The sequence below is a fragment of the Cyphomyrmex costatus genome, unplaced genomic scaffold, assembly GCF_001594065.2.
Source record: "Cyphomyrmex costatus isolate MS0001 unplaced genomic scaffold, Ccosl1.0 scaffold164, whole genome shotgun sequence".
Lineage (NCBI taxonomy): Eukaryota > Metazoa > Arthropoda > Insecta > Hymenoptera > Formicidae > Cyphomyrmex > Cyphomyrmex costatus.
Window position 1 is genome coordinate 731,864 of NW_017275653.1, and position 17,411 is coordinate 749,274.

Below are 17,411 nucleotides of genomic sequence, written 5' to 3' on the forward strand. Positions count from 1 at the left end.
TTCTATGATACATTTATTTATTCAGTATACATATTGTGATACATTAATTGTTAAAGCAACTTTTTATAAATCTTACATATTCTTAAATTTATAAAAAATTATCAAAATTATTTTAAGTTTCCTTCAGACCTTAAATTTATACATTTATGTTTTATAAGATATATTTATCCTAAATTTTATATATCAAAGTTATAATTATATATATAATATACTGTATCTATATAATCATATCTAATCTGGAAAATGTAAGATATATAGCATCATATAAAAATAAGCAATAGAAACAACAGCATGTGAAACTGGATCAGGACTTTTATATATTCATACATTTCTGCATATTCCAAGCATGTTTCTGTGACTGCCTGGTGGACACATTCTTTTGGGAACGTTCGTTATTATCATGAAGGTTGCAATGTCCAATGGTACACATTCCAATTGAAAAGTTGTCTCGTTCACGCCTAATACTCCTGTAGGCGCGCACGGACCACCTATAGTTCTGAGAGGATAACACACACCGTTATATGGAACTATGCCGTCTTCCGAGCAAGGATTCTCCACACAACGAGGAACCACCTCGTTCTTTAGAAGTACGACGTAATTCTTATATGAACAGGGACCCTGTCTGTAGGCTTCGTAACAGGAGTCATTTAACGGAAAGTACAGGAACCGTGGCCTACAATCGCACACCCAGGAATTCTTCGCACTACTGCCTGAGTAAAGAAGCATGTTTTCCGGGCAACTATCCGGTATTGATACAGGTATACGTTCCGTTATCGTCTGTGAGAAGACGAGAGTATAAATAAAAAAAGTTGCTCTAAATAATGTTGAATTAATATTATATTACCGTAGAGTTACCACCGCTAACATGGGATGTTTCCTCATCAGTTGGAAATATCAGATCCTGGCCTTGTATCACGTAAATATACATGAAAAATACAATTCCAACGTATAAGCGCTTCATCCTCGCTATTAGACAAGACTATGTCTTTGAGAAGAATAAAATCGGTATCTATAAAGTTGATGCAGACGGGAATATGGGAGATTCCAAACATAGTTTTGCATAAATTAATATTAATGTGTTTCTACCGACCAGGCAACAGTAAAAATAACTCGATCCGCTTCGGATCTTCTTCACTTGAATGATAAACTAAAAAAGAAAAACATTAATGAAATGTTTTCTAAAAAAAAACGACTATATTATAATCGATTACAAATTGTCTAAACAGTCACTAACATTATAATTATGCCTCAAGAATTATATATTTCCTTAATCTATATATATAATTATTTTGAATATTTTGATTTAATAATAAAAAAATTAAAATTAAAAAATCTTTTGATGTCAAGTTCAAGAATTTCTTTTAACAAGTTGCACACATGTTGTAAAATTAATTTTTTATATATTTAAAAAATTATTAAAAAAGTATATATTTGACTTGTTTCTAATAAAACGGTTAGAAACAATTTTTCTTTTTATGTATAATGAATTATTTTAATATTTCAAGTAATTATCAAGTAATCGCTGGTTTTATGTTTATATTCTAATATTTTTAGGCATATATAAAATTAAATCAAATAGAATATTCATTTAAACATATAAAATAAATCACTGTAGAAGTCATTTAATATTCACAACTTATTACATATACGTTTTCGTACATATACCATAGTATAAAATGCAAAGAATAAAGGACCACGCACAAAATCATAAACTTTTGGCCCTAAAAATTAGCTGAAACTTTAGTATGTTATAGTGATTCACTGATCAAAAGTATTCATAGCCACAAAGCTTGAAAATGACTAGTTTTTTTGTCTCAAATATAAAATAAATAGTAAAGACTCCTTAATATTACAAAAATTGAATGAAAAAGGACATCAGAGGAGTCGGACACGGAAATTAATGCGTAAAAATAAAAAGATTATTGATGGGGGGGGGGGGGGGGTAAAATGGCATATTGTTATCTAAAATCTCTTGATTTATTACAGAAACCTGATTTTGAGACATTAATAAAATAAAACTTTAAACGGCTATAACAAAAAAACTAGTTATTTTCAAGTTTTGTACTTATGGACACTTTTGATTACACATAGTGAGCCAAGAATTATAACATACCAAAATTTCAACCAATTTCACCAAGAGCCAAAATTCTATAATTTTGTACGGGATCCTTTGAGCACTAAACATAGAGATTTGAATTGTTTTAATTTCAATTGCTAGCAAGATTTACCACTACTAGTATTAGCAACATAGTTGTTGTACATTCTTATATGTTACAAAAAAATACTGTTTAATAAAATCCAAAATAATTTAAAATAGCATTATACGTAATATTAATTTTCAACACATTCAATAATACTCTTTTTTTTTTTTTAAGTTATTAATGAACAAGATTTAGATGCACGCATTCTTAATACTGTGTTCAAAAATTGACAATTTGGAAAAATGGCAAATTTTCAAAAAATTTTAGAATGATTCTTTATCAGTATGATAATTCGAGAATACTTCACTGATTTACCGATCTTTAGAAAGATTGAACGAATCTCCCATGTCGATTGATTGTGATGACTGTTTTTTATGTAACGTCGTCATGTCCAACATGTTCCCGAAGTCAGATTTAACGCTCGATATTGTTAGATCCTCCGTTCCTTGATATTCACCCGGCCTGCCGATCTTCGTCGGGTCGGTTTGTGCGTCCAATTTCTTTCGATCGTTCGTATAATCGTCAACGCTCACCGAGAAATTCCTGCAAGCTTCTGATGTGCTAACACTCTTGAAAGGTGACGAAATCGCGTCAACGGTAATGAAATCACTCGGTTTGCGTTCATTACCGTCCATGTCTTTTGCCGGTGAGATCTTGCCGAGGGGACCGAACAGATTCGCAATGTTGCGCATATACGTGGACGGTGAAGGCGATGAAGTTCTTGTAAAGTCCGCGATGGAGAAGCCTGATAGCTTCGCTAAATCGGTAGTGGGAAAATTTGCCAGTTTCGACAGATCCGAAAACTTCGTAATCTGTTGAGTGATATCCGCCAGTGGAAAGTCGGGATTTGTTCGAGACTTGGCACTACTGTCACCAATTAGATTCGGTAGTTTCGAGAAGTCCGCAGATGCAAAATCATAGTCGCTCTTCGCATTCTTCACCGACACTGTGAGTTCGCCCGATTGAAAGCTCGGTATTATCTCCGATGGCGACATATGCTTGGAACTCACGATAGAATTGCCGTCTTTTATCTGAGTGATAGACGCGGCATCGTTAGGACCTATGGTATTGTCCTTCTTGATGCTGTCTCGAGAAATCGATGGTTGTAACACAAACGGCTTGGAAGTAGGCGTTATTATGGCACCGCCATCAGGTTTGAAATTGACCGGCGCAAGGAAAACAGCCGCGTTACTGGCCGTAAGACCTACGCCAGGTGGAACTGTAGGTCCCAATGATTCTGAGGCAGATACCAGAGGAAATTTCATGGTCAGAAAATCATGTGCATTGCTATCTTCTGAACCTGGACAGATCATCTCCCTGATCACATCCCAATATGAGCTGTTTGATCTGTTTCGACCAGGTAATTTTGATGCCAAGGAACACTATTAAAATGGATTAACATATAGATTAATATATAAATTAACGCGAGGATTTATGTTTGCATTTGTCATTGTCACATACTCACTCTTAAACGTTCAAGATACGTAGTACTACCATTAAAATTGGCAGTAAAATCGATGCCACCCTCACTCTTATAATATTCTATACATCTTCTCTACAAAAGTAAACAATACAGATAAATATCAGTGACAAACGTGATAACACAATACATAAGATAATCTTTTATAGAAACTAATCTTTTTTTTTTTCAAATTTTTTTCCAAATATATACATCTTGTTTAAATGGACTTTAATATAACTTAATGTAATTTATGGATAAGTATAACGTTAGAAGCGATTCAATTATTACAAAACATTGATTATTTCAAAGTATAAAGAAAAAACGATTTAAATCTAATTATTTACTATTTCCTCCAACGTGTCCTGGGAAAGAAAGTGTTCCTGCGATAATGTATAACTGAGAAGCATAGGTCGAGGATATTCGTGGGGTCTATTTTCAGGTGGCGGTAGAGACCAAAACACATTAAAATTTGATTCATAACAATTACCGTCCATATTGTAGGGTGCTGCAAAATAGAAAGTAATAATTATTCAGTAGTTTTTTGTTGCATGATAAAGAAATTATTTAAAATACTTACAGCATATCAATCCTACACATGGTATATACCCATTATCGCTATGTCCTTTCATCTTAATCTGATAATCCAACTGAGAGTCCACGTCTCTCAAGGAAGGTGATGCATGAGAGCGTGGATGAGAATGATACCACCCTACCAGTGTTACACGTTTCCACTCCATGGCTCTTGCAATTTCAGCTTCCACGGCTGCGGCAGCTGATTTATCCTTACCAGAATATCGACATGGAAATGCGCATGTTATAGAAAGATCTAAAAGATATATATGCTTAGTAAATTAATTATGTGAGATAAAATAATTATGGATGCTTTCCAGTAAGAGACACAAATAACATAATATAACATAACAAATTATTATATCCTTAGGTTTGTTTAGCTGAGCTTGCAAAATTTTTTTTCTTTTTCTCTTCTCTATGTAAAAAGAATAAAAGATAAATAATGCAAGAAGTACATCTGAAGAGAATAGTAAAATTATTCTGTAAAGTAAATCTGAAGAGACTTCTTATTGCCAATGTTAAACAAAAATGAAATGATCAATACATTAGCCTGATACTTTATGTATCAGTTAAAAAAGCTTTTCAAGTCTATTAATCAATAGCCAATCAGCTGTGGAACAAAGAGGTTCTCAAATTTTTCTGTCCTACAGCCAATCAACATACTTAAAAAGTTGACACACGAAACATCAAGTTTACACTATACAGATCTGTTCTTTTTAACCAAAGTTCTTGCACGATTCATCTTTCTTCCTTTTTTTCTTCATGTTGGATAGAAAAAAAGAAAATATGAACTGTGCAAGAAGTTCACCTAAAAAGAACGAACCATATGTCTTGACTAGAAAGCACCATATATAAACATTGTGCAATTAAGAATTAAATATACTATGTGAGTTAATATCCCAATGGCCACCCAAATAGCCACAAACTTCCTTGTCTGTTAGGTGACAATGTAAGTCTACTAACAAAGCTGCGGTGGTTGTAATGGTTACTAGGAAGGGTTGTATCTTTCCTAGCGTGCTAAACGATGTGAGTTCTACCATCGTGCTCATGTCCCTGTAAAGTATTATTATAATTTTCATAAATATGTTATAAATATTTCATATAAATAGGTATAATCTTTTTTATGAGAACTTACATGGCATGACTTCGTATTCCCAGATTGGCATGTTTCACTGGAACCCTTACTATTTGAACTGGATGATTGGTTTGGATTTTCTCACCACCCTCCTCTGTGGTGTCAATCAGACATGTCTCCATGATTTCCATATATTTTAGAAGATTAAACAGCGAAGATAGAATGTCGGAAAGTCCACATATGTCCTCTTCCTTTTTTTTCTCCTAGATGTACATACTATAAATATCAAAGTAATAGCGCTTGTCTCATTGAGAAAATTTTTATCGTTACGCGTATGTTGTTTCTCAGAAAACCGTGTGATAGCGTTTTCTAACCACCGTAAATTGTAAGTAAATTTCTATGACAGATCAAAAAGACGCTTCCTACCACATCGATAGTGTTATAATCTAACCCAACCTGACCTACTGCAACTTTTTGTCGACAAAAATCTGTTCTCTAAGCACTGTGTCCACGGTGCTAGAACTCGACCAGGAATATGTAGCCAATCAACATGTAATTTTTACAGAAAAACAGCAAGTTAATTGGTTACACACTTCTCGGTCTGAGAATTCAGATTCATAAATAAGGACCAATCGCTCTGCATGAATGGCCCCCTGAATGGCCCTTAGAAAATAAGCTCTCCTATTGGATATCGTACTGTCGTACATTAGCGTCAAAATAGATCACGTGATCAAAATTGACGCTTGATATTGGTCAATTTTTATCACGTGATCTATTTTGGCACTAAAAATGAGCGTCAAGCGTCAGCATGAAATGGCGCCTTTATTCCTTCTATTGTGGCTGTACCCTTATGTGACCGCGAATGGGGGTGATTGGGGGTAGTGGTTGCGCGGTATCGGCGTCCATCATTTACATCCATACTCCATTACTCCATTGCTCCCATTACTCCATATTTCATTGCGGTATTGCTTGGCGCCTGCGATTAGTACGATCGTCCACGATCGTCAGAGCTACGGGATACTGGGGATAGAGCAACCGGGAGCTTCCACTTGAAGAGTTGAAAATGGCGATGGCAACGAACCAAGTTAAGGGGAGCGGCTGGCCACGGAGAGCGAGCAATAGTTCGTTCGAGGGGAAGGTGGTGCAGAATCAGTCGGTTACCATCAACAGGACCGTTAATTTGTAAGTGGCGCGATGTGACGCGCGAGATCTATTTAGAATTAATTGTGTTTTGATCGCCTTTCTTCTGTAGAAACGACCACGACCACGACCGATCTCGGCAGACGCGCTAACAAATATCACGTCTTCCTAAAAGAGAAAAAAGAATGAAAGAAAGGAACTATCTCTTTCTCTCATACCGCGGTAAACGATCGGCCGTTTGTCCCTCAATTTACCTTGAGAGCCCTGAATTTTAAGCAACTTGTATCCGTCTTTCACATAGCGTTATGCATTGTTTACAGTGGATGGAAAGCTACTGTGACTTGTATGCAACAGACTGTACGATTTATGACGATACCATTTGCTTAAGATTCTCTAATCTAGATGATATAGCGTCGCACATCAATTATCTCTCACGCGAGATTTTGCCGTACGCCTTTTAATTTTGCGCGCAGCGTCAAGCATTGTTTCCTTTTTGTGATATCATAAACTAAGTCTAATTACTTTCAGTTATTCTTTGCATTCGTAATGCAAGGAATCGGTTATTGATTCTCTTGTGTGTAAAGAGGCAACCTGTTGTGTCCCTTTTCTTTTCGTTTTAATTGTTAAAGTGCAATTTATATCTTAAGATTTCGCACTCCGCAGATCGAACAATTCTGACAAGGCTGTATTATTTTCTAAGTTTGTATGATCGCCAGGGAAGTCCTGTATATGTTTTATTCATGATTTTACTCCATTTTATGTAAGATATGCTATATCTATATGTATTATATGTATACATATGTACTGCATTGTACGAAGTAGTTCACAATTATATATATATATATACTTCTTGTTATATTACATTTTAAGATAGTACCTAATATGATACAAATATTGCGATTATTCTGACCAGTTTGTTATAAGAAAGCAATGCAAATCTTTTCTTAAAACAAACGCAATTGTACACCACAAGATCTATGTAACATTATATGATCATATAGAAACTATTTGTGCTTCTTCTTATATATGTGCATCTCTAATATTATATTTACAGCATTTTATGTTATAAATGAATATGTTACAGAGTATATTTATATGTCAATGTATATTTCGACATCATGCAGACTTTTGCATGAATGTATTTATCAAATATTTATAGCTTATCTTTTTTATTGTATTATTGAAAGTTCTCAATTTCATCTTCTTTAAACAAACTTATTATTACAATATAATTATGTTATATAACTGATATATTTATTGAGATAAAATTTATTTAAAGAGACATTTAAATAATTTTATAAAACAATTACAATATATGTAATTTTATAAGCATAGAAAATGATAATAGAATTTAAAGAATATAGTGAAATATTGGTATTATTTATTGAGTACTTGTTAAAATACTTGTGCAACTACAATTGTAATGTCACAAATAACAAAATTATGTTTGCCTGTTATTTAAATTTAATTTGATTATAACATACAGGTGTTCAATGTGACTATAGAAGAGCTTTAATTATCGATATGTTGAGATATTAGTATTTTATACAAGCGTACGTAAAAACTGAATATAAAGCGATATTTCTGTGACAAATAATCTATCATTATACATGGAATGTAATATTAGATGTATATTACATTGCATTATCAGTATTTGGTTCTATATTTATATTTGAACTGCATAAGTTATGCAAATTCAGAAAGTAAAAATGTAAAGAAAATAATAGGAATGACAATTGGAAACTTTGTTCTATTGAAATTCTAAATTAAAAAATTAGTCTTTTATTACAAAATTTTATGTACCTGATGCAATGTATTCTTATTAACAAAATAATATTTAATAATAATAAAGGCTCTTTGATAATAAAATAATTTTTTATAATTAAATTATCTGTCCATAAGGATGACCCTTATTTTTCGATTTAAAAACTTTTTCTACCTTAACCCCTAGAATGGTTTTATTTCCCAAAAAATTAATTTGTATAGAATTTTAGTTTAAGTAGATACCGGCAATCCGTGCCCTCAGTTCGTTAAACATTTCAATTCCATTATATTACACTATTAGCTTATTTTCCATAAAAATTGGCTTATAGGACTTTGATTTTTTTTAATATGTCTCTGTCTTGCTTTTTTGTATCGCTTAAAATATCATACACAATCAGATGAATTATTAATGTCTGAAAAATGAAAAAAGAAGTTATTGCATTTTTTGCTTATTCAAGCTGGAAAAATTGATGATTAAAAAAGTGTTGGTAATATCAATATGTTTGAAAGCAAAATTAGTAAAACATGATACTTCATACTTTTAATAATAAAGCGATTTTTTGCATTTTATATTACATATTATTGGCCATTGGCACCACTTTGAATAATTCTAAGTTATCGAAAAAAAATCTATGAAAGTTTAGTTCAGTTCAATCACATATTAAATACTCTCTCAGGATTGTATTCAAATTTCCACTTAAATACCTCTTAAATATCATTTTATGTATTTTTTGTTAACATTCAGTAATAACAACAAGGATAAAATAATATATTCTTGATCCTGTAATTTCTAACGACCTCTTCTAGGGGATACCATGTACCTTGTTGAATAAAAGACATGTAGAATCCTCTCCCAGGACTATGTTCATATTCTCGTTTTAATGCCATCCAAATATCATTTTATGCTCGTTCGCCAATTGCTTAACAAATATATAATACCTGACAAGTATTTGAGTGAGAATTTGAACATAGACTTAAAAGAGGATCTTATTTTGTTAAAAAAAAATTAACAGTAGAAATAATGAAAGTGTAATTTAGATACGGATTTTTTAATAATGAGTGATTTTGAGATTATTTAACGGTTCATATAAAATTCAAAACAATTAAAAAAATCGAACATGATTTCCTTTATTGAATTGAATTAAAGTTTTATAAAATCTTTTTAGTGACTTGGAATTATTCAAAGTAATACCACTAATAATTACGATTATAAAATATAATTATTAATTATTATGTAATATAAAATATAAAAATTCGTTTTAATAAAAAAAATATGAAATTTTCATATTTTAATCAAGTTTTAAACTAATTTTGCCCTCCAACGTATTATACCAACACTTTTAGCTCATGTATTACTTTTTTCTAGCTTAAATAAGCAAAAAATTCAACAACTTTTTTCAGACATTAATAATTTACCTGTTTAAGGGCCACTTCAACCAACTCTGACTTAACTTTAATCAACGATTAATCCATTGGAATTGCATGAGTAAGCATTATTAAAAAAAGAAAAGTCTTATAGACCGATTTTTGTGGAAAATAAATTATAAAAACTAATGCTGATAGCGTAGAAAGACGAAACTCAAATGTTTAACGAGCTATAGGGGTACAGATTGCCAATATCCGATCAAGCTAAAATTTTACAAAAATTATTTTTTGTGGATTGGCATCATCTTAGGAGTGAGGCGAAAAAAATTCGAAAAATAAAGTTTGGACACAATCATTACTCTATCTATATACACATTACTGCTTAAATTACAAAAAAACAAATACTGCTAATATTGAAATATGAAAATAGCGAAAAAATTTAAATTGTTACTCTATGCATATATATATGTAGTTTCTGTAATTAAATATTGTAATATCGCATCAAGCTGTATTTGAAGAAACTGGATTTAATTACTGATGGATTAAGTTAAACATATACAAGAGCCTAACAAAAGAATACAACTCATTTATCATAGATATCCTTTGACAAACTATACATTTGGAACAAAAGAGCCACTCTTCGAGAAAGATCCATCAGTACCAGCAAGGTTTCAGCGCATGAGAGATGAATTCGACAAGATCGGCATGCGGAGAAGCGTAGAAGGTGTCTTACTGGTACACGAGCATGGACTTCCACACGTTCTTCTTCTGCAACTTGGCACAACATTCTTCAAATTGTAAGTTTCAAGAATTTGTCAATTATCCAAACAACAAAAATGGTCTAAAAACGGGTCATAGGATGTCTTTTGCATCTAAAAGACGTCTTATGTCACAATTTAGACCTTGTATTGTTTGGGTACGTATTTGAAAAATTATTCATTTTAATGACTGAATTTTATACACTTTCTTTTTTTTATTATTCCAGACCTGGTGGAGAACTCAATACAGGAGAAGATGAGGTAGAGGGCCTAAAACGGCTCCTTACAGAGGTAACAGTTAACACGACGCCTTACGCTGCCTTACAGGCTGGCTAGGAGTGGTACTTTTATATCGTTAGATTGTAATATTGTCTTCTATAAACATCATGATTATTGTATAAACCCTGCAAACGTTTGTAGAACTCATGTAACCGGGCCTGTAGCTCCACATAGGGGCTTGTTCTTTTATTCTTATAATATTTTGTACTTTTGGCGTGCTGCATGCCCGGACACTTCGATGTTAAAGATATCGCACGTTATTGTATATGGTTGGCTAAGAACATTGTTCTTATTTCGATAGTGTATGTATTAGTACAGAGAGAAATATAGAAGAGACAAGATAAAATGCAAGAATGTAAAATAGTGACAAGAAGAATGTATATAAAAATATCGCGAGTTTTTTAAATTTATAAGCTCAGAAAACCGATTATATCGAATAGGGTTTAGAATTTTATTGTAAGAGAAAAATATCTGATCGCGGCATAATATATAGGCCTACGAATTCATTCGCAAAATTGTCAGATCATAAGACAATTAATAAACTTGAGATTTGTATGATCTCTATTATATTCTTTACTAAAGCTTATTATTAGCACATATAACGATTACTTAATTAGGTATTCATATGAATACTATATTGATACCATAGGTGAAAAAAAATGTATATGTGTTCTTGAATATCCATAACAGTTTTTTTATTCTAAAGAGACTTATAGCTACATGTCTCAATCGTCGATAAACCTGAATATTATTAGAATTGATGCTATTAGGTGATCGTCGCAAATGTCTCGAAATATAATAAATGTTGTGCAACCATGTTCTTAGTAGACTGACAAAAGAAGAATGTATTTTATTCTTATAGTTTACTTGAAGCTTATTATAATACAATGTTAAACAGCAAATGGGATTGCTTTCTAGACCTTTGGTCGGCAGGACGGGGTAAAGCAAGAATGGGTTATAGAAGATACAATTGGAAACTGGTGGCGTCCGAACTTTGAACCACCTCAGTATCCGTACGTGCCGCCACACATTACAAAACCGAAGGAACACAAGAGACTATTTCTCGTACAGTTACAAGAGAAAGGTATAACGATAATTCGGAAGTATTGCGACATATATTTAATTAATCTCATAAAGATATTTACTCTCTTATTATTTTCATATTTAGCTCTCTTTGCTGTACCCAAGAATTATAAGTTAGTCGCTGCACCTTTATTTGAATTGTACGATAACTCACAGGGTTATGGCCCTATAATCTCATCCCTACCACAATCTCTGTGCAGGTATGTGTTTAAAAAAAATTTACTTTTTGTATTATGCATTATATGGTGATGTAGACACGACGTATTACAAAATTGCATTTATTTTTGTATTTCAGGTTTAATTTCATCTACATGTGAAACTAGAATTAGAAGAATAAAACTAAAATTTGGTTTAATTTAATGAAATCTCTATTAAACACTTAATAAATAGCCACATACATTTATGGAATACTAATATTTGATAGAAATTTCTGATCTGTATATGATGCATATTGCGAATTAAACCATTTTTAATTAGTATTTTTTTATGTAATTTCTAAATAATCTCATTCCATTGACTCTTATATTTAGATTTAGATAATAAATATGTAAACTTCTGTATACATTATTTTCGTATCGGTAATGCAGATACAATTTATTTTACCAATGTTAAAAATGTATATATAAATTTTTATTAGCTTTATTTCTCAATATATGTAATTAAATTGTATTAATTATTTCAAAAAAATTGATTTTTCAAAAATAATTATATGAATAATGTAAGAAACTATATACACGGATAATGTATATTTTTTTGCTAAGTCTTAAATATACTTCCATAATAAAATTACAATGAACAAATATAAGTATTACAGTATATCAGTAATTTGCAATTTAATAATTTTTATTCCTGTTGTAACAAAAAATATAAAAGACACCCTAATAAAATAGTTAACAATATTTGAAAGAAAAATATAATTCATGTAAGTATCTTTATCAAACATATTGTGTTTATTGTTATAGTAAATAATTGTTTTTTTATCTCATATTCTCTTATCTTATTATATAACACTACATTGCAATACGTAATACCAAGATATTCTATCAATTATTATCTAATTTTAGTTTTTGTATTATAGAATGTTTAAAAAGGCCGTTTATCTTGAAACATGTAATATAAACTTTATTTCATTTTATCTTGCATTTTATACACAGAACATTACAAAATATAATAAAATATAATTGAACAATTGAAGGAATAGAGATGTAATTTGCTTTCTTCGAAATTTGATATATGGAATCTTTTTGTTTCTTCGTTCAGTATATATCCTTGCGTCCCGCGCAATTCTCTAGTAGTAAATGGTTCTTGTTTTGTGGAATGGTATGTGCTCCAATTCTTGCGCATACTCTCGTCGATAGTCCCACAGGTAATGGTCGATCACGATTGCGTTGACATCTTTCGACGGATTTAAGTCCAATTTCGAATCGGCTGCGATCAAACACCGCACCTCGTCGCACACCCGCTCGACCGCCTCAATCGAGCAGGCACGTATCTCAACCTCCTCCCTGCTGCCCTGCTTCAACGGCTCGTCGGATTTCAGCTTGCTCATCAGCGAATCACTGTAGCGCATAGTGCCGTAATGTACAAGCACTTGTGGGATACGGTAATCGGCGAACATCGCGATGCTGTCGATGTCATCGAATTTGCCGAGCCCGCGTCCTTCGAAACAGGCCCAGATGTCGCCGATCAATATCTGAGCCCTCTTGTAAATGCTGATCCTGTGCCCCTCGTAATCAGCCTCATCCCGGTACGACTCAAATTCTTTGACAATCAACTGCAGCAGCTTCTCCGCAGAGCCGTTGCACGACTTGATGCACTCCACAAACGTGCCCTTATACTTGTCCAGCAGAATCTTTCCAGCCTCATGCAGACCCTTGATTCTTTCGTGTATAAGCGGAATTTGTACATCGTCTTCACCTCGGAAAATAATCTCTGCATCTTGCTGCGTTATTTGCGAATAATACTTGGGATCCCACATAGGTTTCCCTTCGTCGATGGCTCGGCTTACAGCGGCACAGAACGCAAAGTAGCCAGTCTCTCCATTGACACTCCACTTTTCCGCGCCGGTCTCGGTCCAAAACGAGAAGTTCAACGTGTCCAGCACGAATATCCAGTCCGCCGCCCTGGGATCGTCAGGCTTGGGGTGAAATCTGATCTGTGAGAAATTGCCCTTGCTGATCTTACTAGTCTTTAAACCGTCGAGGATTGCCAATGCCAGTTTCTTTACGCCTGCCTGCTCGATGAATACATCCTTCGCCAAGCCGGCGATTAGCTTCGCAGACTCTTTTGGCAGCAGAGCCATGATGTCAGAATTCTTGCTGGCTGACTGATTTAATTTAAGCTACTTCAAACGACGTCTGCTTCCAGACGAAGTGCCAGACGTTCTAGTCAAGAATTCAAGAGTTTATGAATACTCCAAAGTGCTCCAAAGTAGTCTAATGGCGAATTCGGTAGACTGCACTAGTGTAGTGGGCACTAATTCTATAATTCTTGAAGTAGGGCCTCGAACACGTAATCGTAAGTACTAGTGCGCATTAAGTACGAACTTTTCCGGTATCCATACGTATTCGAATTATGCGCAAGTGTTGGTAACCGTACGATATTATCATACACTTACGTCACTTACGATAATAACTTATACGTACGATGTATGTACGATAGCACTTCAATAGGGCGAGTTTTTGCAATACCGTTTATCTCAGATACGGTGAACGCTATATAAAGTTATGTTATCTTTTTCTTTACCTAATTAACAAAAGGATAATTTTGTATTTCTGACTTGTTACTCTTCTCTCTTATTATGATTGTATAATTCTCATAGAATTGAATACATATATATTATTACTACCATTGGCTACTACGATAAATACGAAAAAATATATATATGTACTACATACATAAAAAATTGTGATAATGACAATATAAGTGAACTTATACTGTCTACTGTCACATATATGTAAAAAGCCACATTTGTACCGTTTCTTTCTTTTAAAATTGTTTTAAGTATACTGAAATAATCACTTTCCAATTTGTATTTTTAACCTGGGTATTAGAGAAATTTATTCTATAGAATGTTTAAGCTTTTGAAATCAATAAAAAGTATCGGTTATTGTTTCAATAATCGTGTAGATATATATGAATTAAGGGGTTTCTAAAGTGCTGAATGGGTAATTTATTCAGCGAAATCGGTTGAGAACTGAACGAGAAATTTCTGATCTATTTTGGAAGCTAATTTCAGCATAAGTCACTTCGTTAAGTAATAAATAAAATTGTTATTTTTGACCGTCTTAGTTACAGATTAAATATTTTACATATTTCGTATTTAAATTTTATTCGCGCGCGCGCGCAATGTATGTGTGTAGTACGGTAATTCTAGGTTAGGTACGATAATTTTACGGCCCTGGTACAATCGAATGCACCCAATAAGAAAACTCGTTTTCTAGTTATATTTAGAAAATATCCTCCTAGGTTCTCTTTAACTTCTAAAGTTACACATCCTGGCGCTGAGATGTTACGCGCGCTTTCCGGTTTTCCATTAATCTGTGTTTTCCATTCGCTACATCACGTCGCAATCCACATTCATTCGCCGTTCGCCACGATTTCACGCGGTTTTATGTTTGCTTGCTCGTATTGATGTGGACAGGTGACATAGATTTTTACAAAATATTGTATCTATTATTAAAATTGTTGCATTATTATCAAGTCAACTCTGCTTTACAGGACTACAATTGTACCCGTAAGAACATGGATTCCGACGGTTCCTCGTTAATTTGCACCGTTATCCTTGAATGGTTGAACGCTCAAGGAGCTGTCCTGAGAAAGGTGACTCACAGAACGGCGTCGCTACGCCTGATTCGAGATTGTCAACGCGAGATGCTAATAGAGGTACGCGCCGAGAAGGCGAACGTACTCACAAAGCTACCTCTGAAAGGTATATCGGTATTTAATAAATTCATGACCGAGGGAAAGGCTTCTATCAAATTCAAGGAACAAAACTGCACATTGTTTCTATCAAATGCACCCTCTTCTCAGCTGATTAATTTCTTAAAGACCATATTTATCAAGCTGACAGGCAAAGAAGTAAAGACTGTGAAGGATCCCTTGCGGGAGAAGCTCTTTGGAAATGTACAGTCAGGTGGTACTGAGGATATCAGCCCAGCTACTAGTACAGAGGCCAACAGAGCTAAGGAAAAAGCTATGGCTGTATCGCGTGCAACTGTTACCACTCCATCACCGAGCATAATCAAGAAGCGAAAACATTTCAGTGACGATGGTCCTAAAGTACCTGCAGCAAAAAAGCTGTATGAGAATCCTACCTCAGGAGAACTAACAGAAGAACAAGCTCAAGTTCTGAATGCGGTGCTTAGTGGGAAGAATGTATTTTTCACCGGTAGTGCAGGCACTGGAAAGTCATTTCTGTTAAGGAAAATAATCTCGGCTCTTCCTCCAGATGGAACAATGGCTACAGCGAGCACTGGAGTAGCAGCCTGTCACATAGGTGGAATTACATTGCATCAGTTTGCTGGCATTGGTCTAGGTACTGGTACCAAAGAGAGATGCATCCAGTTGGCCTCTCGTCCATTTTCAACCTCAACATGGAGGAAAACAAAGCACTTAGTGATAGACGAAGTTTCTATGGTAGACGGTGATTTTTTTGACAAAATTGAAGAAGTAGCAAGACATGTGCGTAGGACAGAAAGACCTTTCGGAGGAATACAATTGATCTTGTGTGGCGACTTCTTTCAATTACCTCCTGTGTCTAAAACTAATGATAAAGCAAAATTTTGCTTTCAAAGCGATGCCTGGCAAAAATGTGTTCACTTCAATTTTGAATTGCGAATTGTTCACCGACAAAAGGATGAGGCGTTTGTGAAAATATTAAATAACATTAGAATAGGTAGAGTCACGGATGATATTGTAGATATTTTAAAGGAAACGGCGAAACAAAAAATTGAAAGTAATGGTATATTAGCAACTAGATTATGTTCTCATGTAAAAGAAGCTGATGAGATTAATGAATTTCAGTTGAATGAACTTAAGGGTGAGAATAAAGTATATACAGCATTAGATTCTGATAGTTCTATGACACCAATGTTGGATCAGCAGCTGCCTATACCTGGAAAATTAATATTGAAAGTTGGCGCGCAAGTTATGCTGATGAAAAATATAAATGTTAATAGTGGATTGGTGAATGGTGCTCGAGGTGTCGTTATTGATTTTAAAAAGGATATACCGATAATTAAGTTGCGGTCGGGAACTCATTATGAAGCAAAGATGGAAAAATGGACTATCAAAACTAGTTCTGGTGCTGTTATAAATCGAAAACAGATTCCTTTAAAGTTAGCATGGGCCTTTTCAATTCACAAAAGCCAAGGTTTAACTTTAGACTGTGTAGAAATGTGCTTATCAAGAGTATTTGATGCTGGTCAATCTTATGTGGCACTTTCAAGAGCTCAGAGCTTACAAAGTTTACGTGTTTTAGATTTTAATAGTCAACAGGTATGGGCTAATACAGCTGTACTAGAATTTTATAAAAAGTTCAGGAGGAATTTACAAGAGATGGAAATGATACCTCTGGGTAAAAAAATTAAGTTAGAAAAAAGTAAGAGATAATATTTATATTTTTTATAGTCTATACATATATAAATTGTGTTGGAAGTAAACAATTTATCATATAATAACATATGCAATAAAAATTATATAACAATTATTAA

At 33.5% G+C, this 17,411-nt stretch overlaps 5 protein-coding genes across 6 annotated transcripts; 2 read left to right on the forward strand and 3 right to left on the reverse strand.

The window, feature by feature from the left end:
- Positions 1 to 263: 263 nt before the first annotated feature.
- LOC108771692 (uncharacterized) lies at positions 264 to 2,589 on the reverse strand. The gene is made up of 4 exons (XM_018537049.1): positions 2,517 to 2,589; positions 1,091 to 1,147; positions 845 to 1,009; positions 264 to 777 (listed from the first exon to the last, which is right to left on the reverse strand). The coding sequence occupies exons 3-4, from the start codon at positions 959 to 961 to the stop codon at positions 322 to 324; spliced, it is 573 nt and encodes a 190-aa protein (XP_018392551.1). The 5' UTR covers positions 962 to 1,009; positions 1,091 to 1,147; positions 2,517 to 2,589; the 3' UTR covers positions 264 to 321.
- Positions 2,513 to 5,738, reverse strand: LOC108771693 (uncharacterized). Its single transcript, XM_018537050.1, has 6 exons — positions 5,369 to 5,738; positions 5,117 to 5,286; positions 4,241 to 4,489; positions 4,008 to 4,168; positions 3,667 to 3,756; positions 2,513 to 3,583 (listed from the first exon to the last, which is right to left on the reverse strand). The coding sequence occupies exons 1-6, from the start codon at positions 5,497 to 5,499 to the stop codon at positions 2,513 to 2,515; spliced, it is 1,872 nt and encodes a 623-aa protein (XP_018392552.1). The 5' UTR covers positions 5,500 to 5,738.
- A 423-nt stretch (positions 5,739 to 6,161) lies between these two features.
- Positions 6,162 to 12,086, forward strand: Cpsf5 (cleavage and polyadenylation specificity factor subunit 5). Of its 2 annotated transcripts, XM_018537034.1 has the most exons (6): positions 6,162 to 6,490; positions 10,174 to 10,374; positions 10,563 to 10,626; positions 11,533 to 11,698; positions 11,783 to 11,897; positions 11,993 to 12,086. In XM_018537034.1, the coding sequence occupies exons 1-6, from the start codon at positions 6,372 to 6,374 to the stop codon at positions 12,012 to 12,014; spliced, it is 687 nt and encodes a 228-aa protein (XP_018392536.1). In that variant the 5' UTR covers positions 6,162 to 6,371; the 3' UTR covers positions 12,015 to 12,086. The 2 variants fall into 2 exon arrangements, with proteins under 2 accessions (XP_018392536.1, XP_018392535.1); XM_018537033.1 differs by having other exon boundaries at positions 11,533 to 11,897.
- Positions 12,087 to 12,796: 710 nt separating this feature from the next.
- Positions 12,797 to 14,202, reverse strand: LOC108771720 (UPF0553 protein C9orf64 homolog). Its single transcript, XM_018537081.1, has one exon. It carries the CDS (start codon positions 13,997 to 13,999, stop codon positions 12,986 to 12,988), a length of 1,014 nt encoding a protein of 337 aa, XP_018392583.1. The 5' UTR covers positions 14,000 to 14,202; the 3' UTR covers positions 12,797 to 12,985.
- Positions 14,203 to 15,436: 1,234 nt separating this feature from the next.
- On the forward strand, positions 15,437 to 17,310 carry Pif1 (Pif1 DNA helicase). Its single transcript, XM_018537086.1, has one exon. It carries the CDS (start codon positions 15,442 to 15,444, stop codon positions 17,308 to 17,310), a length of 1,869 nt encoding a protein of 622 aa, XP_018392588.1. The 5' UTR covers positions 15,437 to 15,441.
- Positions 17,311 to 17,411: the final 101 nt, after the last annotated feature.